This window comes from Lepisosteus oculatus, chromosome 17, assembly GCF_040954835.1.
Source record: "Lepisosteus oculatus isolate fLepOcu1 chromosome 17, fLepOcu1.hap2, whole genome shotgun sequence".
Lineage (NCBI taxonomy): Eukaryota > Metazoa > Chordata > Actinopteri > Semionotiformes > Lepisosteidae > Lepisosteus > Lepisosteus oculatus.
The window spans coordinates 10,535,650-10,560,872 of NC_090712.1; the positions used below are offsets into that span (position 1 = coordinate 10,535,650).

The 25,223-nt window shown below is 35.3% G+C and overlaps 1 protein-coding gene across 6 annotated transcripts in view; it reads right to left on the minus strand.

Moving 5' to 3' along the window:
- Positions 1 to 25,223, minus strand: part of vrk2 (VRK serine/threonine kinase 2) — a 74,682-nt gene that overhangs the window by 729 nt on the left and 48,730 nt on the right. The window contains exons 2-14 of one of the 6 annotated variants that reach the window (XR_001480335.2): positions 23,407 to 23,528; positions 21,829 to 21,967; positions 20,150 to 20,205; positions 19,037 to 19,106; positions 17,842 to 17,929; positions 16,577 to 16,685; positions 16,160 to 16,252; positions 14,882 to 15,014; positions 6,009 to 6,129; positions 4,990 to 5,048; positions 3,075 to 3,253; positions 598 to 686; positions 105 to 181 (exon numbers count right to left, since the gene is read on the minus strand). Coding sequence is in view for 5 of the 6 variants with exons in the window: in XM_015362957.2 (XP_015218443.2) it covers positions 26 to 199; positions 3,075 to 3,253; positions 4,990 to 5,048; positions 6,009 to 6,129; positions 14,882 to 15,014; positions 16,160 to 16,252; positions 16,577 to 16,685; positions 17,842 to 17,929; positions 19,037 to 19,106; positions 20,150 to 20,205; positions 21,829 to 21,955 (1,209 nt within the window). In the remaining variant the exon portion in view is untranslated. Of the gene's footprint in view, positions 1 to 25; positions 200 to 597; positions 687 to 3,074; positions 3,254 to 4,989; positions 5,049 to 6,008; positions 6,130 to 14,881; positions 15,015 to 16,159; positions 16,253 to 16,576; positions 16,686 to 17,841; positions 17,930 to 19,036; positions 19,107 to 20,149; positions 20,206 to 21,828; positions 21,968 to 23,406; positions 23,529 to 25,223 lie in introns of those variants that run through there. The other 5 variants (XM_015362957.2, XM_015362959.2, XM_015362958.2 and 2 more) reach the window with 5 other exon arrangements.

Below are 25,223 nucleotides of genomic sequence, written 5' to 3' on the forward strand. Positions count from 1 at the left end.
TAACAATGTGGGTAGATCCACTTACCTCCTCCTGCAAATGTCTCTGGGTTGCCACCAATTTACGAGCATGTGTTTGTGTTGAATCTTTAATCCTTCTATGTTCTTCTTCATTGTCCTGGGATTTTGGTTTGGATTTTGTTTCTCTAGCTGCAGATTGTATCTTGGGAGTTTTCTGAAAAAACTGCTGAGGAGGAAAAAACTATGATTTAAGGGTAACTTCACCACAGGCCCCCCCCCCCTCTATACATCATTTGCATTAGTTATATTAATTCTGCTTAAATTAAACTGCTCCATGTTCATTCTATTTCAATTTATTAACAAGGAAACCAAGCTGCACCTCATGCATGTTTAGGCTCTAAAAAAATCCACAATAATTGATGAGCCAAAGTAATTACCATTTATTAGGATTTTTGTGCAAAATAATATGCATTTAATCTGTTTCAGCAATTGCTTCAAAATCATACTTAATCTCTATTTTAAATTTAAAGTATAAAACACTGTCTCAGCTTCCATTGGTTGTTTAATTCTGACAGACAAAAACCCAAATTACTGCACATCAGAACACTAAGCTCTGCTAGAATATGCTCTTACACTGACCTGAATCCTGTGTATGGGAAAAGCCTGATTAATGACACTTCAGGAACTCAAGGTGGCATCTCTCCAAACTAAATTTGGCCACAATGTTTCTGGGGTCAGGTACAGGGAAAATAAACTTAAAGTTTACAGTTTGCATGTGAATATACTTCAGTGTCAGAGGTTTTGAAGAAAACCTGATATTCATGCTATCTTTTAGAGCAGAAGTGCAAAGTGAACACAGAAAAATACTTCTGCATGGAAGAAGTGAATGCTACAGTATAAACACAATTGTTTAGGGATTTTGCATAAATGAGACAAAACTTGGAACAACTTTGGTCTCCTTTGTCTTCAGAAATGTACAAGATTAGTTTTTCTTACATTTTTTTAAAAGATTATCTTCAGAGTTTAATTTGTTTAAAGAAATGATAAAACTCTGAAATAGTGTGGAAAAAATATTTCTTCTCACTTGAACATAAATGTTGGATTTTAAAATGGGCCCTTGTTTTGGAGAAATTAAAATGAAACAAGTTTTGCAATGGAGCACAGTACTTTGAAAGTTGTCCTGAGATAGTCTTCACAACTTTTGTTCTCTTTTGATTTTTTTTGCTTAACGGTGTAAGTCAGGAATTGAGACGCATACTTGCTGGAAGATGGAAAACCGGCAAGAGTAAGATCTTAATTCTTTTGTCTGACAAGCTAATTATATGGAGCACCTGGATCTACAGAGCATCTCAAAGCCCTGACCCTCATCATCAGTCTTTAGCATAAATGAAGTTAATACTTAATATACTGTCACAACCAAAGATGTATAAAATATGGTGGACTGATTTTTTTTAAATAAAAGGAAATATTTCTTTAAAACACATGTAGAAAATATTTTACATCTTCTGAAATAAGTAAACAGGGTAACAATGGGTTTAAAAGCCAACTGCTCCACCAAAACATACTGTAATTGTTTCATGAATGTGAGGTGATGATCAGAGGATCATGAAAAAATTACACATTCCTACTGCCAGTTAATTAGCCATGCAAGGAAGCCTTCAGAAATATTCTACGCTGTTAAGAATGATTACCTTAGAGGCTCTGTGATGTCAATATCACAGCTATTGAAATACTTATTTTTCTCCTTAATTGAAGGATGTAAAGCTCTTGTGCCAAGGTTTTGCTCCCGGAGAGCTAATTTATTACTTTAAGGATATTTTATTTCTGCAATAGTTACAGCTACAAATACGTAGCAAATCAGCACCATCTGTGCAGGGATTGTACAAACCACTTTTCACAGGGCTTCTTAAAAGTACTTATCTAAAACTTTCCATTTTTAGTTTGTACTTTAAGAAGGTATGAAACAGTAAAGTGCTTATAGTACTGAATATTTTTTATATTTTAATACACATTAACCTGTTATAAAACAATGGCACTATTATACACTTACAAATAGAAATAAACTGTATGGCACTGTGTAAAAATAGTGGAAACTCTTCTGCAATATATTGTGTGACATTCAAAGTAATTAGACTTCAAAGTTTTTTAGTACAGTTCACCAGTTCAAATTAAAAGAGATGGCCATTATTATTAAGAGATCAAGCAAATAAAAGCTGCTCTAGGCCACTCAACACATGATGAGGTACAACTTCATTTCCAAACCAACTGACAGGGAATCAGGATACTGACAGTCAAGATAAAGTGTCATGTATTAAATGAGAGAAGGAATTGAGTACTATCATTTTGCCATTAATTGTGGTTGTATGAAAGGGGTATTACTCCTAGTTTATCCCATGTATTACACAGTCCAAAAATATATCTTTCAAAAGTTTGCAGTTTGGATTATCCACATCCCTGTGTCTGGAAAGTAATTCTACCCAGTTAGCAAGTGGTGGTTTTTAAAAATGCATATTTTGAGATGGGAAATTAACTAACCAGTGTTATAACTTTTTTATCTGGATCTGGAAAATTGCATTTTTTCCCCTATAATAAGGAGAGTGAGAAAAAAAGATTCTGCAGTTACACACTCTATAAATTATGATACCTGTCCTACCAAAGGTGAAATAGTCCATTGTTAATAAAATGCTACAAAATACAGTAGTAAAGATATTAACTGTAGCACATGTTTGACATTCAATGATAATGTTGCTGTATTCTTTTGGGATATTTGACGTAGAAGTTTTTTCAGTTTTAAAATAAGTACATTTCAGTACACAAGCTCATTATAGTGATAAACTTTATAGTTTTAGTCTTTCAGTTAACAGACCTGGGACTGTTGAAAATTTGTAAATCTCTCTATTTCAGTTCAAGCCTTTTTTCTAGCAGCTCTAATATCCCATAAAGTTCACAGTTTACAGTACAATGGAATGCTATATCCTGAAGGGTCACAAGAGGGTTCACAAACATTACTATCTCTTCATCTTGTAGACGGATAAATCTTTTAGCCCAAATCTTTGTGTACAGTAAAGGTTACAACATCTGTTCCCAATTAAGCAAAAACGTCACTTAAAACTTACTTCATGGGACTTGGAACCATGTGCTTCCACTTCATGCCCAGCAGAAAAATCCAAAGGGCCCTTGTAGTCTGTTTTCATTTCTTGTACTCCATCTAAAAGAATATCTCGTAGCATCTGGTAGTTTGGCCTTTCATCATATCCCAAGGTTTTAACGCAGCATAAAAACCTGGCTGCTTCCCCTAAGGGTAGATAAAAGAGCAATGGTTGGTTACTGAAGTGCTGTATTGAACTGTTCTCTAGCCAGTGGCCTCAGGGCCAGACTCAGTCCTGCACGTGACTGTGAACAAGCTCTTGATCCCAGCGCTGTACATTGAGCACATTATTCTCAGTTTCCAAGAAAAACGCATTTCCCCCATTGTTTCTACAGTTTCCAGGAGCAAAAAAAGTGATGGCAAAATTAAGGAATTACAGCTATAACATTCTCGGCAATACACAGGGATCATTTTGCCATTAGCATGGAACAGCATGCATTTATTGCACAGACTGGAATGCGTGAGACCAACAAATTCAAAATAGAGTTTATAAAGTGCACTTCAGCTAAATGTCTGAATATGACCTTAGGCAAACTGTATCAAGATTTACAGTAAATGTGAAAAACGTTACATGGAGGCTTTGTTCATCATGCTCTAAAATGTTTTAATATTTAAGCAGTTTTTGTAAATAAAGGCACTTTCTAACTAAATTTTAATGTGTTATTAACAATCATATGACGTACAAAAGATAACTCATAAGAAAAATCCTTTCCAGTTTTTGAAACAGTATATACAGTCCAGGCTATTAGTTTTATACTCAGATTTCGCACTAGAGTGAGCAATTAAATTTCACTTTCATAATTCCCCTTGCTCAACAAAAGCATATCAGTGAAATTACAAGGACTAAAGCGAAGCAATAAGGAATACCTTGTGGGATACTGTGTGATTTTTGATCTGGAATTTTCAGATACACCTTATGGATATTCTGAAGATGCTGTTCTGTGACAAAACTCTAAGATCATGTAAAAATAAAAAATAAAAGTCTGTCGCCTTCACTGAACCTTAAAGACTAATTTAAGAGGGTTATAATATCCTTTTAAAGGAAAAAGCAAAAAATAAAGTGGGGGATGGGAGATGAGCTAACACTGAAGTTGCTTTCAGGCTAGCCAACATGCAGGGAATGGCTTTGCAACATAAATAACCTCTCAGCACAGGTTCAACCAACTGCTGGCAATCACATTATCCAGCTGTCACAGAAACACAAAGCACTGTGGAGATGAGAAGGCCCTTTGCAAAGGAAGTAAATTATAAAAGATTTTGTGCAACACTACCATTTTAATTTGTGCATCTCATTGCAACTTTCTTGTACAATGTCATGACACTGAAATTGATAAAAACCGGGTGTTGTGCTGTGGTTTTTTTTACCTTCTGCTTGCATTTTAAATGTTAGGTCTTCAAAAAAGGCTACCAATATATATTAGGCCTAAGTAAGGGGGTTAACTGTATCTTTAAGTTGAATGTATATCACATGCACATTTTTAAATTCAAGACATTATTGATGCATGTTTTAGTCTTATCTTGAAAGTCCAGCTGTCACTGCACTCCTCACAAGGTTGTGAAATACACTATAATCATACTTCATGAATACCCTTGAGAGGACTATTCCAACCTGCCATCCTCACAATCATCCGCTCTCACATGTAAAATATTACATAACAGTTCAAAAGAAATTATTTTTATACAGTTTTCTTGATTTTGAAATGCATTCTGTTAGGCTATGTGATTTGAAAGCAAACTGTTCTTTGTGGCATCAATAGCTTCTGGGGATCCTTTGCCTCCTGTCCTCATGGTGGCCCAACCTGTGCCTTGTGATAAGGTCTACCTTCATCCTGTGATCTCATAATCTTTTGGAATTCTGGAATTCTTGAGGAAAACACACTTACTGCAGTTAGTTCCAGAGGCTGAACTCAGAATTACAGAATCTGGAAGGTTTTCCATAAGCCTGGAGGGGAAATGAAAACCTGAGTCAAGAATTATTTATTTGTTACGGGTTTAGGTACTGTAAATAATTATATAAGGCAAATGTGAATTCTCATATTTATATCTATATTCAAATAGCCCAAGAACTACAGTAAATCGTTGGAATGCCATTTAAACAACGGTGGATAGAACTATCACACTGATACGCTAAAAAGAATCGTCATATTTAGTAAAATTACTATAGGTAAATTCCAAGTTCTCTGAGCACCTTTAAGATGCTCAGACAGGGTAGTGAAAATATACATGAAGAAGATCTAAGTTATTTAAAAGGCACAAAAACAGCACCACTCTTACTCTTTTTGCAGCTCAGAATTTACAATGCAATTAGCTATTAATTACAGTAGAAATCTCTATGTTTCGGTATCTCTTTGTGCTGAAGGACAGAGTTTTGGAGACTTTAGAATTACAGCAACATTTATAACAGGTGAATTATTTTATATTTAAAAACAAATGACCTTATTGAAATTGGTTTATAGCTAAACCAGTCAAATTAACTGATACGTGTTGAAAAACAAGTAAACAAGAGTATTCCTATGTGCTTCTTTGTACTAGTGTTTCACCATTTCCCTTAGGGCTCCAGGTGGTACAAACATTAGCTTCACATATTTTGGCATTTGGTAGTATCCATGTTGTATATACAGTAAAGCTTACAGTAAGTTATCTTCAGCTTTTCATTCCTCTTAGTTGTCTGTTCATCACAGTTTTTGGTTATGTTGTGATAAAATATGAATTAGTTGCATAATTCTGTAGTTTAGAATTCTGTGCATGCTTCCTTGAGATTAATGTTAACTGTATTGGTCTTTTTTTACAATTGTAGTAAGCTGCTCTGCATTGTGGACAGCAACATCATTCTTCCTATTACAAGCCCAGGACACATTGACTCTGCATTTCTGTTATTTTTAAAACATGGATAAAGCAGTACTGTGCTTTTGCTTTCTGGACAAGCACGGGGTTCTTTAGGTTGTCCTCCCAGGGCAGCGTTCCACAAATCCAGTGCAGCATGCAGTAGCCAAGGATTTCAAGGTCGGTCCGTCTGGAAGGTGCTGAGGGAATAGGAGCAAGGGGAAAAGGAAAGGATGAAGGATTAGAACCTGTTCTCGAGACATAAACTGGCTTTGATTAAACTCCTGTTGATGAAATACGCAAAGGCTGAGGAGGTGCAGTGTTTTGTTTATTCAGCTGCATCTGCAGTGTAACGCCCAGCTTTTTGGCCTTGGTTCACAGACAGACTTGTGACTGGTTGGAGGTGAAAGAAAGGGTCAGTTTCCTCACCTCCCCAACCTCATCCTTCCTCAGTCTGGCTTGTCACATGAACCTGAACCCTGTGGCCTCTGACATGATCCAGACAGCCCATAACCCAGCTCTGACACATTCTCAAAGAGCCAAAGCAGTAAAACAAAGAAATAAATGTCTGCTGCTAAATTGCTAACATATGTTCCAGGAAGTCCATGGGGTCTAAAGTGGCCATACAGAGACCCCAAGTGCAGACTAAACACAGAAGACCTTTCCTGTTCTTCCATGTGAATGTGAAAAATGTGGAAGACATTACAAAACTGCCATCTAGTGTAAACCATTAAAAAAAACGTATTTTCACTGATCTTTCATCCTTTTTTCTGTATTTAAATTCTTTGGATTTTGTTTAGTCCAACCAACAAAACCACTGTGTTTCACTGGATGTTAAAAAAGCTGTACGAAACGATTTTACTAATTGTAAGCTATCAGACCCACAATAAATGAGGTACAAATTATTCTTCAAATGTTCCCCATAAATCTACCCTTTTTTAAAACAAAGATACCACAGTCTGATTTGGGCTGCTTTGGAGAATATTTTGTTCCTTCCAAGAGCAGACTTTGGCTTCTATATTAAAAAAAAAACATGCTTTTAACTGCACACTGCTATATTGCAATTCCTTAGCTCATAAATCTCTTATTAACTATGGAATGAATCCATCCATACACTTGTGGTCAGAGGTTCCCATTCCATTAGATGGTTATGTGGATCTCAGTTAGAAGCATAGTGGCTAAGTCCGGTGTAGGAAAAAAGATCTAGTCCACCACAGTGTTCTATTGAAAGGGCAAAATAAATAAAGGGTTGTCTTAAAGGCTTTATGAACAGAGCAGGGAGAGTAAAGGAACAGTTAAAAAAACAGAAGCTGCAGAAGAATTAAAATTTATGAATACTGTATGTTTAGGTTATGCTGCTATTCAGTTTAATTCGCTTGTTTTACTAACCCCTAATGTGAAGGTGTCTGTACAATTCATATCATGTACTGAATGCTACATGAAAATAATTATGTACTGAATGTAAAAGGTGCATCATATATTAAGTGTATAAAAAAGTTTTCCTGCTTCAGCCTAATATACCTCTTTTCACAATTATATGTCAAATAAACAAACCTTTCAACTTTCCAAAGGCAATTTCAAAATGTACTTCCTTTAAAAAATGAAATTTAAATGGAAAAACTATTTTTCGGGAAAACAAGTGGTGTTCACTCTAATAAAGCACAATATGAAAGGTTTTATTTGTTCAAAATATTTCAAAATTGTATTTGACTTGGCAATGGGTCTATACAAAATGCAGGGGCATCAAAAAATAATTATTTAGATGCAGTTTGTTTCTCCTGCAGAAATCTCCTTTAAAATCCTATTGATCTACTAATGGGAAAAACAGGCTGAAAACTGCACCATGCTATTATTTACTGCTTGATTTCTGTACAACAGTCAACACTTTCAGATAAGTAATTTGCAAATAGCACTTCGAGAGGTTTTTAAACTCACTGGCTTATTTGTCTAACACCAGCGACCAGGCATCAAGCTGACTGATTTAATTAGGTTCTGAAGTCGCTCAACTGAACTAGCACAACAAACGGTACGTGGTCATTGATTTGCTTTAGGTCTGAAATAACAGGTACCAAAAGAATAGATTTCTTTAAAATTGTTTTCTATAAAACATAGCAAACAGATTTTAGAATAATAATCATAGTATTTAAATTATATGTATTCTACATACAGTATGAGAGTTTTGGCAGACTCAGCAGTCACTTTTCGGACGGCTTAAAAAAATTATTACTTAGTGAATTACTTTTCTCCCCATTACGATATTTGAAAACAACTATCAAGATAAACCTTCCAAATGAGTGTTTCTTGAACTGCTCCACTATCTAAGGGGCACAGGGAAATCTTACTGAATTTTTAATTTTTCATTATTTGAACTCATGACCTTTGGCATATATTCCTTAAAATACTTGTAGTCAGAATTATAAGTCAAAAGGTACAGATGGTGTGACAAGCCAACCTCTAACCAGGCCAGCTTCTAACCGAGATCCACATGTGGAAATAACAAGGGCTAGCATGGAGTTTGTGTTAGGACACTTTTTATTCTGCAAAAAGCTTTTCTTCACAACAACAAAGCCATACTCCAACCTAACTCAACCCTGGCTACCCCCATGAGTCCCTTTATATACCAAACCTGTCTTTTCTGTGAAAAGGTGGTTCTCAGCCCTTCTTCATTACCTAATTAGTCAATCAATGCACCACATGTTAACCCTATATACAGCACAAACAACAAAGGCCCTAACGACCTCTAGTGGCAGGTCAGCTGAAACCACCATGCTCACTACTGCTACCCTGCCTCAGAATGAATAACAATAATAATTATTAATGAATAAGTAATTATAATAATACGTTCCGTGATTCTTGAAGAGGCTGCCATGTTTGTATATGTTGTGCCAATAGTTTTCTAAAACAGACAGCATGTACATAAAACATGTTAGACTTTAACAAAAATATACAATGCCATGTCAATTAAGATAGAAGAAAGCTTTGTTTGCACATATAACTTCCTTTTCAAATGAAGAGTTTACATCCTCGTGTTTCCTACAGTATTTCCTTTCTTACTTTTCTTATCTTTTTGTCACAGATTCTACTTTGTTACTATTTCCTTCTTAGATGTTTTTACATACAGTATAAATATAGTGTACAGTAAGAAGGACTACAGAGATAGGAGAACATTCAACCCATTTCTCCTACTGTAGCTTCTCGCAATGTTAGCAGTTTATTGATCCAAGGATCTCATCCCACTGTTACAGAAAGACCCTGGGGAATCAGCTTCTACAACACGGCAGGGTGGTTTAGTTCAGCCCCCCTGTGACTGTAAAGACATTCCTTTTTTTTTTCCTAAACACACTTCCTCATAATTTCAACTTCTTTCATTGCTGCGCATGAATAGTACTGTACATTTGGCTGAAGAAATTTAGTTTTTTTAACTGTGAGTGCATGACATTCCTATTACTTGAGCAATTATTCGTTAAAATTTCACCGGTCTTCTCCATCCTCTTTTTGTAACACAGACACCAAACACACACCACCCCCACAGAAATTACAGAAAATTAAAGTTTCGTAATGCTGATGGTAAGAACGTTTACAGTATGTTACACATCTCATTACTGACCACTTTTTGAGGTTATTTTGGAGGGGAGGGCAGAGGTTAATTTGTATGACACAAAAGAGAAACATAAGCAAAAAACTGTAAAAATGATATGGATACTGTTTGTGCTATAATAGAAGTCAAAGCAAAGTCTACTTAAAAGAAGCAAGCAACTCAAACTGGAAGCAAAGACTTTTGCTTTCTATATTTCAATGATTTTTTCTTGTTTTCTTCTCATCCGAAAATCCTGAAGCCATAAGCATGACAATACACAGCTAACTCTCTCTTTCCAATACCATCAACACCACGTCAAAGATTGTTTATACTGCAGATTTCCTTTCATTAAAAAACACAATTACATCATTAAATTATGCATCCCCATCAGTAAAATTTCAGCTTGTGTTCATCAATAATGGTAAATTAAAACAGATTCCAGCCCGGACTAGAGTACTTTACTAACTCAATACTGTAACTGCAGTATTTCTCAAGAGAAATTACATATTGACTGCATAAATCAACAAGAGAAAATTCTGTTGGAATCTATAGCTTTCATTGATCTAAATGTTACCTTTAAAGTCCATTAACCATGTTAAGAACTGAAAAATACTATCAACAGAACAATATATGTTGTATATGCATTCCCTCAAATTTTGTTAACCTCTTGGAAAGAGTTGTTTAATAAAGCCTATGCTGAAATAAGTGTAATTATAAAAAAATGCCAGACTTGAAAACAAAATCCTAGGACTTGCAAGCTTTTGTAATGACATTTCTTGAAGTAGTATATCATATTTGTTTCAGCTGACCTGTTTCTACTTTTGTGGAATAACTCTTATAATGCATACTGTATTTGTGTTTCGTTAGATATCAGATTATGGAAAAACTTTGATTTCTTTTTAAAAAAGACCTGCAAAATGAACTGCTATATTTTCCAAGTACAATAACTATTGTGCTTTTGCCAGACAAATAAAGATTAAAAAAGAAAGTCAGCAGTACATCATTACAGTTCTTGCCCTGGTTTTACAGATATTCATACCTCTAAGCGCCTCTAAATTTAAATTCAGTCTCCTTCAAAAATACTTAGTATAGCTCTGTTTTAAGTGAGGAGGAATAAATTTACCCTGCTTTTAAAGTGAATTACAGTAAAAAACATTTCATACAGTTCAGTAATACAGTTCAGCACGCATTTGGATTCTGAGCATTTGAGCTGCTGCAAAACTTAACCCTGACTTAATAAGCACAGCATGTGCTACTTATTATACCAGAACAATAAGGTAATAATGGTGGGGTTGAGGAGGTTCTCTCACACCAATAGAAATAGCCTTAGAAATCCCACCAATGCCAGTGTCTTGGCCAATCCAGCACCTTAGTGCTGCAGAGCTTCTGCTGCACTGAGGCTGAAAGGCTGAGCTTCTATCACAATACAACACCTGATTTAGAAAGGAAAATCAAAATGTGGCATGAGAGATTTAATTGAGGTTTTGTCACACTGGTAAAATTCAACACTGGTGAAGCATTGTGATGTGGGCAGTGTACCTACAGTATGGAACAATTTTATGTGTAGGCGGCACCTGAAAACCAGAGGAAATTTGCAGTAAGATTATAGACCTTTTATATTAATATTCTTAGGAGACACACGCAGTCCTGATGAAGCACTACATGTCTCCATCTTGTTCTCATCTGGATCCTTCACATGATCTCCAACAAGGACCCTCCCGGGAAGGAGGGGACTGAGGTGAAAACTCTGTTTTGCAGCAGGGGCAAAACACCCAAACCCTTTCCTCAGATTTTCTGATATGATCTGTCCCCCAGGTTTTCTAAAGCTGAGCAGCCAAAGGAGAGATCCAGGGTCAGAGCAAATGAGAAACAACTGGCAATGGCTCCTTAAGAGCAGCACAGTGATTCCTTTCTGCTGTACTGTACCTCTATCCATTATTAGTATCCAGTATTAGTGACAACAGCTTCTGAAACATCAGGACAAGGGACAGGGTCACTGCTCTTTTTAGCATCTCAAAAGCCCAAAGCACAAAGTCTCTGCACTTTTCTTAAAAGAATGTGCACACATCAAAAGGTCGTCTAAGTATACAATACAAGCATCTAGTAGCACAGCGAGTAGTGTTCTCTTCATTTAAAGAGAGAAACCTACTTCTCTCTCAGTCATGGGGGAGTCACTGCACAGACCAAAAGGCAAAACACAAATTCACTGAAGTCCCCTGCCTAGAGAAAAAACAGCCTGTCTTTAGGAGCAGGTTCCGCCTGTCAGTATCAGCTCTTCAGGTCGAGAAAGCTGAACCAGAAGAATCAGCAATGTGACACAGGACCTCCTTGCCTGTCACCTCACTGAGATCACATTTTTAAGCATTTTTAGAAATTGTGAGGATTTTTTTTCTCCCCACTACTAAAACTTAATTCTAAGCAGATAAACTAGGAAAAGGAAGATATTAAATTTATGACAAGAACTAAGTTTGTATTTTAAACAAGATGGTTCCTGATGCACAATAGAAAACTAAACATCATCTTCCCAAGTTTACATAAGTTTACTTCCTAATTGCATAATAAATTCATAGATTCATACATTAATTAATCATCCAGAGGGGGAGAGTAATTGATTTAAAAAAAGACAATTAAAAGTATTACATTATTATCCTACAGTTCCTCTGAAAAAAGGTGTTTCTGTTTTGTAACAATACAATTTCATTTATTTTGTCATGGGGTTACAGAGTGAACAAATAATATGGTAATAATCTCTATTAATGCAATATGCTATAAGCACTATACATGGAACTACTGATCTCTGTGATATTTACTTCAAATTTTCAAATATATGGTTATGATAATGATATGGTTATAAAAGTCTAAAAACTGTGTGAGCTCAGAAAGTTCTCAATTCAGGTTAAACCAAAATGCAATCAGTTATATAAATTACATTTAAATACGGAAAACATTTGTATATAATGTAGCATACTGTACTTTTTTTACAAATGACAATCCTAAGTAAATTTTGGAAATGGATGTCATTACCTTTGGTTTGCTATGTAGTGGCGATTTAATTTCTTGTATTTTATACATTAATAAAGCATGTTTACATCTTTCTTTAATATCCCTTATTGCTTAATTTCTGTACACCTACAGAAAATGACCCCTAAAATCAGCATTTTGACACCTAGAAGAAATGGTCAGATTCTCTACTATTTCTCAAAATCCATATCTACTCTTATAATCACTAATTGTTACCTAGGCCCACAAGTATGTTTTCTAATTTTTAAGCCATGATATTGTATTGATCAGACCTTGCCAAGCCATTTCTGACCACTGCACACCATTCTGTGAGTAGTGCAAATCTCTTGAAGAAAAGTGTAAATGGTTGTATTACCCCCTGGGTAAAAGGCTCTTCCTGGCTCCAAAGCAATAGGAAAATAATTTGCTTTAAATTATACAATATAGAAAACTCTGAGTTAAGAATAATTCAAGCTGTTATCCAAAATGTTGCAACCATGGAAACACAGCCATGCCAAGTGAGTAGAACAGAAACACCTCCAAGGACAAGGGTGCTTGTCAGACCTTTTTGAGGATTCACAAAGGAGAGATTCCTGGTGGTCTCAGTGGGATAAATCTGTATTCAACAGTGACTCATAGCCATGTCAAACTCAGAAGTATTAATCAAGGACACATAAGTAGAAGAGCTATTTAATTCTGTGATCTCCTGCACATGAGATAATCAGGAGGTCATTATACGCTCTTAGAGAGAAGTGGATAAAAAGCTTTCTTCCACCCATGGCCATGCTGGTTATAGCTGTAACCAGTTAGACTTTTAAAAGTTTTTTTTCTTTCTTTTGTTGGTATTTTTTATTCTAAGTTGAGTTTGGATTTCAGGAATAATGTGTGCATTAAATACTGATCATTTTCAAAAGCGGGCTTCTTGAGTCAAATCAATGCCACTTAAAAGCAGTGTTATTTATAGCCATAGTCATTCAACTAAAACAATGTTCTTTATAGTCATATCCATTCAACTAACCTCTGAGCTGAAGAAGACAAGGACTTAACTCCAGTCTGCTTTGAGTCAATAAAAACATTAAATTTACAAACGACAATTCACATTCGCTGACTGTGGCAAATATAAAGCTTGTTTAAAGAAATTGTATTTTCAAAGTGGGTGGGGACAATTTTAAGACACTAATGAAGCCCACATGCTTCCAAAGGGCAGGGGGCAAGGAAACCAGCATCATGCACAAACCACTTTCTGCTACCTAGATCTTAAGTCATAATTCTGTGGTGAGGTAGATGCTGACAGCATAGAGATAAAAAAAGTCTTGCAGCTCTCCCGGGTAACACTTTGGGTTACACTCCATTTAACCTACATCTGAAATATACAACATTTTTGTTACATTGCAATTCACACATAGAATTTCCTATGTTAGTACAGAGTGTAATGTCAAAGAGCACTTTCTGGGTTCATGCAGATGAAGACCCTAGACCATGGTCGTGAAAGAGCAATTATTGTGTATCAGACATTCCACAATTTCTATAACAATCAACAAAAATGTTTTTTCTCCCTCTCAAAACATAACATTAGAATTGACTTTCCCTTTTTCCTGCTGCTGACATTGCAACTTGTACAGATGTATTATATTGACCATATTGATTGTGAACAACTCAGCTATTAGTGGGATGTTGCGCTATATTTTCTCAATATTGAGCTCCTGTACTGTCTATGCTTGTTCAAGTCTAGTATTGGCTTTGAGCACCAGTCTAATAAACATCAAAGGTTTAATTAATGGTAAATGAATACAAGACACAGGTTATGACTTTAACTAATTAGGGAATTGTTGAATTAAGTCTGCCTCGGAATGCAAGGCAGAAAGATCAATATCCAATAAAAAGACTATGTTTGTAATTTGCCAGCAAATGTGTTTCCGATATCATCAAATAGGAGTTTAAATAAGAGATATGAGAGGCTACAGTTTCAGTAAGTTTAAAAACAAAAATAAAAAAAAATGACCTAATCTGAAAGTTAATGGCCTGCTATTTAATTCTTTCCCTACTTGGGATATAGTACCAAATATATTTCCTGTGACATTTTAATAATTCTAGAACCATTACTCCTACAAATGATATGTTCTGTAGCAATTTAACTGTTACACACAAGAAAGATTCAAAAACTTTCAATAAACTCTTATGAAAGCTATGGCCAGAACAAGGCTGAAACTGTGCATGATAGTTATACTGTAAATCAAAACCCACTGTTCATATAAAATGTCTTGAAAAGAGGTGATGTAAAGAGATTCAATTGTTTTTAAAATGTACATATTGTTGTTTTGTTTTAGAGAAAAGTATGTTGGCAATGTCATATGAAGAGAAAACATTTGTCTTACCCACTCCTTTGTGAGCATCAATGCTTGTGTACTCCATTGTTCCATTATGTCCCTTCTTTGGGTTCTCTTTGTAAACTTTGTGATTGCCATCAGGGCTGTATCTATACGACAGCCCATAGTCAACAAGGTAAACCTGCAAGCATTAAAGAAACTGTAGTGAGGGGCCATTTTTTATTTCTTGAAATTTTGTAGTATTCAAAGTGAATCCTGTACAAACGTGTATCAAGATGACTAGGGATTATGCTTTTCTACAAACCTTTTTGGTACTTTGTGAACTTTATTTTTTGTTGTTGAAAGATTTAGACATTCCGACTTTTTTTTTTAGTAACATTCACTTATATTTAATTGCTAAAAGTATAAACAGGTTTGGAATTTCTTTTGTTTCTTTGGAAACTTCTCAGACATTTTTAACCCCCCCTCTGGTACAGTGCATGTGCCTAAGAAAGAAATTATGTGTTGACACGAAAGCAGATCCTTTGTTTTGATCTTCTTTCATGATGTGATACAATGAACTAAAAGTCACCAGGTATCAGATGCCTTTGAAAATATCCAGGGAAGTGCCATCCATGTTTTAAATGCAAGCTGCAGTTGTGCAGTCCAGTTATACTGAGTCATTTTCATTGTAGGGGCAATAGTGCTGGACAGCAGCAGTAGTCAGTTACCTAATGACTATGATGGAGATTATGGATCTTCTTTTAGCAGCTAAAATTTTCCCTGTGCATAAGTGATCTGCAGGTGGTCTCTACTGTTCATTACACACTGCTGATCAGGTTACTATGGGTGCTTGTTGTCAGTTGGCAGTGATGGTGCAGTTTGCCAGTGGTAACCCTGGAACCCTGGATGTCGTCGTGATTCATGTTGTAACAATTATGCCAGGAACACTCCAACAACACATACAGTACCTCTCTTTCACTGAGCCATGGCCTTGTCTGCACATAATGTAGATTATTTTGCCTTGTATGCATTCAAGCATCACCTCTACATACTGTATACTGTACATACTCACAAACACAAATTTTCCACCATGCATATGTTGTCACTCTTAGTCCTCTCATCCTCCAATGGTAACAAGGAGTACAAAAGGGTGGAGCAGACTTCAGCATTTTCTACAGGCATTATCAAAAGCTCTCATAATATTACACAGCTTATTAACCAGTTAGCAGTGAATAATTATATTCAAATTATACTGAGTTTATAAAGCGTTTCTGAACAGATTCTTAACATTTGAACACAGCACTAAACATGCCATTTTAAAACTAATCAGGAAATGGTGCCAACCTTGCTTGGATCCTTGTAGCCCAGCAGAAGATTTGAAGCCTTAATATCGGCGTGAACATATTCATTCTCATGAATGTATTCCAGAACATCAATCTGGTAAAAGAAAATAAAGGGTCAACCACTCTTCAAGCAATTCCCTGTTCAACTTCATTTACGTCTGACTTTCATCACACATTATTACCTCTTGTTCACATATACAGTATAAATTACATTAAAGTGAAAATAAATATTTAATGTGGATACCAAGGCCCTAAAATCAGACTCATCTACCGAAACGTGCTAAGTCTGTTTAACATTCTGTTCAGTTCCCCTTTTCTAAGAACAATATCATTATAGTGGTAATGGCATAGATTTCACTAGCAGAGCACCCTTGGCTCTTGGCCTTTTCAAAGGAGAAGTACTCTTCTGCTTACTTACCAACTGAGCGCCTAAACAGAGAACAGTCTCCTTTTTAAACCTCTTCCCATTTTTTTCAAAGATTTTCTGCAAATCACTGCCTAATCTGTCCATCACCATGAACCGGTATCTAACAATTCAAGGAGTGAAAAAAAAAACATTTCAAATCACTATGGATGATTTATATCAATCATACATTTGACTATGAAAGTATTTACAACATTCAAAACACTTAATTATACATCACTGAAATAGTCATGATCAAAATAAAAATAATCAAACATTAATATCTAGACAGATTCATGGGCAAAAAAAGACAGAGACTACAGATATTCACTACAATTAACTTTAAACATTCATATTAACAAAATGAGCACCAATCACATATTGATTGAGCATACAATCGCATAATACTGTGCACGCATTTTGGTTATTGGTAGACGGTGTGATTCAACTTCTTCATTAAATATTTCAAACAGAGCTGAAAATGTGTTTCAAATACAGTCAAACATTTGATGATCAATCCATTCTAAACTGAGTGAAATCACAATATTATGAGTATTAGAGAATGGATAAATCCAATGATGGGGAATTGTCTTTATTTCTCAATTTATGCTTTTGGCATAATTATTTAATAACCATACCATATTGCACTACCACCAATAGCCTAATTAGGTGCATGTGTTATAAACACTATACAGTACATGACCTAGGTGCTGATTCTAATCAAGAGGTACTGGGGTACAAAGCCACTATACAAGATACTATATGAAGAAAGGAGGGGAAAGGTTAAGATTGTGATTTCAGTCACTGCTTTATACATAATTGTCATATACTCTACTTTCTATGCTTCCTGCTACACATATATTAAGGTAAAATCATATTTAAAATCATAATTACATGCATCCACAAAGAGAAATACACACAGAAATGGCCATGACATTTCTATAATTTTATATCTGTGCACTCATTATATGTGCTTTGACACAGAAAGGGGACAATATAGTCTAATAAACTGAATATTTAAGGTTTTTCATTGTGTATGAATACACCACTTACTTTTTTCTTTTAAGAAAATGGAGTCCAATTAAATTAAATCTTTAACTATGAAATTGTATATCTTCACAATATCTATATTTTTTAGCGTTAACTGGCATATTGTAAGATTAAGAAAGTTTATTATGGTTAGAGAAGAACATCTTTTGATAACTTAGGTCTGACGCAACACATAATATTAAGGTATGTGGGGTTGTTGTTTTCTGAAATGTTGTGCTAAATGATAATACCGTATTCCACTGCATTCAGCCAAACCAGATCCCCAGTAGGTAGGAATCCCCAGAAATTCTAATCGACACTTTTTTATCCATCCTTTCACTGTAAAATAAGAACATGCAGTAATTTTCAGTCATTTGTGGGGAGAGCATACAGCACAACTCTGTATTCACCAGGACACTTTAAAACTGTCCTGCAATTGCAAGATATTAATTTGTAAATTCAGCATCACGCTTTTGCTGAGATGAAAATTGGTAATTAATGCCCACGCACAGTAAACGTGTAATATTGATCAGCTGTTCGCTACTCCTGCCAATGATCAGACGGTGTAAACAGCTAAACAATGTTACTGATTTGTCCGAAAGAGTAATTTCGGGTTAGGTTTTATAATGAACAGCTGATCAGTATTACACATTTGCTGTGAACGGGCATTAATCACCCATTTTCATCTCAGCAAAAGTGTAATGTTGAAATTATAAATTAACATCTTTCAGTTTATGTGCAGGGTTAACTTCAGTCATGTAAAAAGTAAGTTAACACATAGAGTACTTGTAACTAAAATGCTTTAAATCTACCTGATGTTACCAAAATGAACTAATTCTGAAAAATTCTCCAAATGTTTTTTTAAGAAAAACACAATACAGTCAGTAGAGATAATACTCTTCTTGGAAGTTTTCATATCTGTCTATACTACATACAATTAATTTCCTGGAGGTAAGATGGCATTTCCTATGAAGAGAATGGGAAAACCATAGTGTCAGATTGTTGGCTTTTATTAGACTGCCAGGTGGTCAGGTGCTCACTGGAAGATTGCAGCTCCATTATTTGTAATTTGGTCATTCTCTCAAATTACAGATAAAATGAGATAGGATTGCATTAATGACCCCAAAGGTGCATGTTTACTTTGGCTTATTAATTTGACTAGCAGAGACAATTTAGATTACAAGCCACTTCATAATAATAGTGTACTACTGGCTGTAAAGCCATGAAAATAGAGCATGACTTTACCATCTACAGTATATCATGTTGTTACTTTTTTGGTCTCAGATTAACCTTCTCCTCCACATAAATGTGTGAATTAGCATTTTATAAATGCATTGATAATGACATTAAGGTCAGTATTTTTAAGGTACTTTAAACCTGTATGTTACATATAATTAGAACACCTTGCATTTATAACTAGTATAACTTTAAAATATCAATACTTACTGTATTCTGGTTTTGCAGCTCTCTGATAAAACTTAAGTTCTGTGAACAAAGGACCATTCTCATGATATTCCTGGAAATACACCCATATTTTTTTATTTTTACATGAAATATCAACATTGTAGTAGAATTGGCATCCATTCATACAAAAATGTTTATCTTACTGGGTTTTCTATGTTATATTGTGTTTTCCACAGAGTTATTTTTGTACCATAGCCTTTGAGGAAAATGCAAGTAAAAAACAAACATCACACATCACCTTTTACACTGAACATTATACACTATAGCTTATAAATTAAAAATACTGTGCATCTCTTTGAAACAGTTGTTTATGGTTTACAGCATTTTGAATTTATTGTAACTTTATTTGAATGAAGAACTGTTTGTATTAAGTTTCTATTATCTAAGGTTACAACCAAATATTTTCTCAAAATGCTCTTGAAGCAACAACGCTGTTTATTGATTCTTTTGATTATAAAATATTTTTCACTTACAGTATAAATTCCATAGCTCTCATGGTCATTTATAGCAAACTGAGCAAAACTGAATCGGCAAAATTCTGCTAGGAGGACATGCAAGGGAGGACATTCTATGAATGTGACCATTTCAAATAATACTTTGACATTCTGAGTAGGATTTCCTCACTACAGAATGGATTTATAACAAACACTTCGTAAATGTAAAAGCCACTGGCAAAATCTACTGAATAAACTTCTTCGGAGGCAATAGTAAAAAGTGAATTTAGGATACAAGTGGAAACTGAGGAGTAAGCTACTGTACATTTAAAACTAAGGAGAGGGGACACTTTTGATACAAATTGTTGAGGTGTTTAGAACAAGATACTCAGTCATGTTGTTGAAATCAACACCACTGCTTCCTTCAAAGAAACAGCTGGATGAGATCCTTTGATCATTTAGCTACTTACAACAAAATGAGCTAGATGGGCCACTTGGCCTCCTCTCATTTATAACCTTTCTTAATACTATAATAACACATAACCCAGATAGTTTGCAATTAATATACTACCGGACCAAAACATGTACTACAATACTAAACTGTAAGCTGTATGAGAAACAACTGGAAATGCACTTAATAAAGATACATTACTGTACTTACAACTTTAATCACAAAATCTGAATCATCTCCAACAGGTGCATTTACACTTGGGGAAGCTGAAAGAAAGAAGAGGAACAATAACAAAAAAAATCAAAATTCAAAACTCCTCCCACACAAAGTTTATCCCATGCTCTGCTGGAAATGCATTAACATTGAGATCTGCAATTTTCCACGCACTGACTCTGCTGCTAATTTACCAAAAATAATACACTGTTCCCAAGAAATTCTCCATTTTTGTCTTTTCAACTGAAAAATGTGGAGTGGCTCAGGTGTGTCAAAAAGGATAACAGGATGTCAGGTCATAATGCAAATGATACATGTGTTGAGGGAAAAGCAGATGGATTGGACTGTGCTCTCAGCTTTAATTACTTCCATCTTTCACATGATTTGGCTATGAGCACGCACTGGTGAAAACCAACTACAGGGTGCCCCATGCTGTTTTTAATTACATAGAACCCTTAACATTTGAGGGGAGAAAACGTCTTCAGCTCACAAGTTAAAAAAGTTGGAAAAGGAAAAATAAAAAGCAAATACAATTTTTTGCTGCCTCAAACAAAAAATACAAATTCACATGTCTGAAAAAAATCATGTTCAGCCTCCACTCTGTTATTCGTGATTCCATAATTCATTATTCACATTTGTATTAATTAAAAACAAAGACAAATCTAATGGATTGCCTGTGTGACATATCAGACTGTTTTGTATATGTATTGTACATAATAATAAAATAATGCCATGTACTTTTCATATCAGTGAGAACAAAAGTGAATTATCAGAAAAGACATTCAAGATTAATGTAGAATGGTGGGATAAAAATTAAAATGCTAAATCTAAATAAAAAATGCCAAGAATGAATTGCATAAAAATGTGACTTTTCTGATTTGCTAAAACAAAAATCAGCCTGACATTTTCGTAACAGATTCTTTCACCACCATAAACTTTTCAACTTGAGTCTTTACTTCAGCAAAGCTTGAAAACAGAAAAAAATGTTCTTGCATTTCTTTAAAATGCTGTAACTGAGACCAAGGCCTAGATCTAGTCAAAACCTCAGATGCCAGTCACAATTTTCAAGCACCCTGCCGCTTGTACTAGGGTAGGGTAGGTCTCTGGTTTATGGAAAGCTGAACTCATGATCAGTGGGTGGGTCAAATCCTTATACATTTGAGGCCCAAGGCATCAGTGAACACTGCATTTGAGTACTGCTCACCTGGCAAATTTCATTGCTTTGCAATCCTTCAAAGGGTTTTCAAACCAGTGATAACTTACTTCACTGATAACTCGAAATAGAAAATACTACTTTAAACCTACTACAAAGCAAGACGGCAAAGCTTTCACACAATTTATCACAAATTAAAAGGCCACCTTTAATACATCTTTTCTGGCTGGGAGCTATGAACCCTTTTAGGTAGACCTCTCAATACCATATACACAGTGTCAATCACACCCTTTTGTGTTGTGGTACTGAATACCAGAAATACCGAAACACAGAAAATGCTCAGGATGGTTTGGTCCTTCATTTCATTTAACTCAAAGTATGATGCTGATACAGTCTTTTAGGGAAAGGCAATTTTAAGTTAAACTGTAATGCAGTTTTAGGTCTGAATATGTAAAAAAAACATACTGTAATACTGAAAAGACAAAATATGATGTTTTTGATGTGTAAATTGCAATATAATTACCCAGGTATATCATCCCAAATCCACCTTGTCCAATGATCTTCCCCAGTCTCCACTGTTTCTTTTCAGTGTCAGTTATTATCAGTCCATTGGGCAGTGGTTTAGTCAACACTTTCCTTCTCACTGGCATTGTTTCAGCAGTCTAAACATGGAAAAGGCCAAAAAATCAGGTTTAGAAACAATACAGTTTGAGAAAGATAATTAAATTGAGGAGGTCAGGGCTCACCACCATTTCTATAAAGAGGAACAGAGACATTATAACATTTAGAAGAGTGACAAAAATGGATTTGTGTCAGAAAGAAGGAGAACTTATCCAAGGTGTTTGACACCAGTATTATCATGTTAAAATTGTTTTATTCCCTGGAGATAAAGAAGGAGTACTCTTTTGAAAAGTGGACAGAAGTGTTAACTCAGATTTCCCAAATTATATTCTGCTGGTCAGGACCATAATCCTATGGCCATCCAAAAATCCTCACTCTTTTATAGTAATGGGTTTTCTTGCTCCATTCCCATGAGCACAACTGAAAATGGGGAGCATTAACTGGCTCTGATTCCTCAGTAACTAAAATTATTTAGTTAAACTGTGCATATTCTGTCCCTTACATTCGGTACTGATTGGAAAATGTGAAAACAGAAGCCCATGATGCCCTGACAATTCTATAATGCCCTCTATTACAGTAAAAAATTCACAAACATTTCAAGATGAACGCAGGATACAATTCAATGCATTCAAATCATAGAGTGCTGAATTAATTCTGTTCCCATTAACAGAACTAAATAATCACTGACCATTTTGCTCTGTCGCGAATACTGGCTCAAAATGGGTAAGTGGAATTTAGATCATTTCAATTTTTCATGTTATTGCTCAGACATAATGATAATTCTAACCCTCAGTACTATTTCTGGGCTACCATTTATTAATTTAAGTGAATCAAAGACCACTATTAATTATCATTTGTGAAACAGCCCCAATACTGTACAGTATGTCATGGTAGAGACCAAGAAGTTTATGGGAAGTGTATTATTTTGAGTCCATTAATGATAACGTGAGAGTTTAAAACTATAACACAATAGTGCATTTAAGTGGTGCTGATTGATTCTAGAAATCACGAATGTCGAAGTTATATTAAACTAAATTAAATCCGCGTGAGGTTCTATAATGTACATCCAATCACTCGGGCTGTGGTAAAGTCAAATTTCTTCAGGAATTTCCCCTATTCCTAACAGAATCGAAAGTGCTTTCAGCAGAACTTCTCACCAGTCTTTCACTACGTTTACTGTATTTCAACACACAATTTTACAATCGCCTGACATAACGTCAAGACGCTTAGCAAAATTAGAAATAGAAGTTGTCTAGTTTAAACAAGCTACTACTAGTGTCTGTAACAACATATAATAAAAAGTAGAGTTCTTGAAACAAAGTTTTAAGCTGCACTTCCTGTTAATGGTAAGACAAGCGTATTACTAGACATGAAGTAAAAAAGACGAGAATGACATCTAGAAATGTGTGCTTTAGCCCATAAATACACCAATTTATTATATCGATGCTACGAAATCATAAATGTGCTTTATATACCTCACCTGGACAACACTCACTGCGAAGAGAGCTTCCTGGAAGCGCCAGTGTACATGATTGTCACAGAGATAACCAATGAAATGTCCGAAGCGTCAGGGTGATACAAGAGATGTCCAATCAGAGCTCACTAGAGGAGGGAATAAGAAGCAATTTTGAGAACATACTGTAATAAAACGTACTTTGCTCTGTTGCCAAAATTCTGGAAAAATGGAAGCTGAAAATCTCATGGGGAGAATTGGGGGAACAAAACTGTGGAAATAGGAGCAATTGGAACTCCCCCGTCGTTTAAGATTAGTGTTTGATGCAGGCAGGACCTTTTGAGGCAGGACCTCAAATGGTTCACCTCTTGACTTGAGCTGATTTATCTTTCATCACTAGGGGGACTTGGAGACGAGTAAGAATCTCTATACTAATGTGTTTGAGGTAGGAGTCACAGAAAAACCAGGAGAGCATACTGTATGGCAATATGGTACTGGGGGCAGTGCTTTTTATGACCTACAGTACCATTGGACATTAAAAAGGTAGAGAACAAACGCCTTATCATGATTTCAGTTTATTGTGTATGTATAATTTATTTTTTAAGTACCTAATAGGTGTTCCAATTTTTTATTTGTATTAGAAATGAAGACATTAAATAGTAATATACTCATACATGTTACATGTTGGAAAACCATTGTGAAAAACGTCTTAGGAACTGTTGCTCCAAAATCTTTTGATTTACGCCTAACATGTTTTACGGTAATATTCCTTTCTACATAACCTGCTTGGGGAATCGTGGCCCGAAGCACACAGTGCACCTGCTCGAAAACTGTTTAAACCAAGTAATTCCATACTTCGTAGATATCCTTCAGTTACAGTGACATTTTTGCTAAATGGCGTTTCAGCGCAAACTACGATAGTTATTTCACTGGCGCAGTTGTTGCTATCTTCATATGCAACCTGAAGTACAAACTGCTACTGTCCAAAGCCTGTTTAGCCAATTCTAAGAAGCCTAAAAGTAATTGGTATCGCTCTGGGGAAAATGCAATTACAATATTATAAAGAGGTGCGTCTTTGTAAACTATCATAGACGCCTTACCACCGTTGGTGGTTTTATTCAACATTCAAACCGCGGATTGTCGAACACAGGGTAACACATCAACTTTAAAATCTGCAGGTATCATCCAGAGCACTTGTGAATGAACATTGCCAATAGTACAGAAATCTTTCTGCCACCTGCACATTGGTTTGCTTCAGTATTTCATAACAAGGGATTTTACTTAACTTTAATGGTATTTATGCTAGTGAAGGTGTTTTTTTCTACATTTTTTGTTTGCCAGATGTAGAGCATAGCAGCCCTACTGCCCAATTCTTGCTTTGCAATTGTATTTCATGAGAATGGGACTCTCAGATGTCTTCAAAACCTTTTGCAGTTTTCTAGTTATCACATTTTCTTCTGTGTTTGTGGTTTCTTTAAATTGGTACCCGAGGCCAAATCAACAAAACAGTTATTAAGCTTGACAGTTTTGATTATTTTATTGAAAGTATTTTTCAAGGTAAACTTTCCATTTCAGCTGAATGAAGCAAAGGAAAATCTTCAAGAATGTGAACAATGCCAAACAATTTTAAAATACAAAAAGACAGCTCCCTAAATAGAGAAATAAGAACAGAGAGAGGTAGGTATGCAAGATTCACATATCACCATGGTTATCAGGAAAATAGCAGGTTAAGAGGAAGGCAGGGAACAGATGTCTTCAGATTAGGTTTTAACAAGCAGAAGTGATTTTGCATATTTCCATTGCCTAACGGCATACTGTAGCCTGTTTCACCTCAGCCTTGTGTC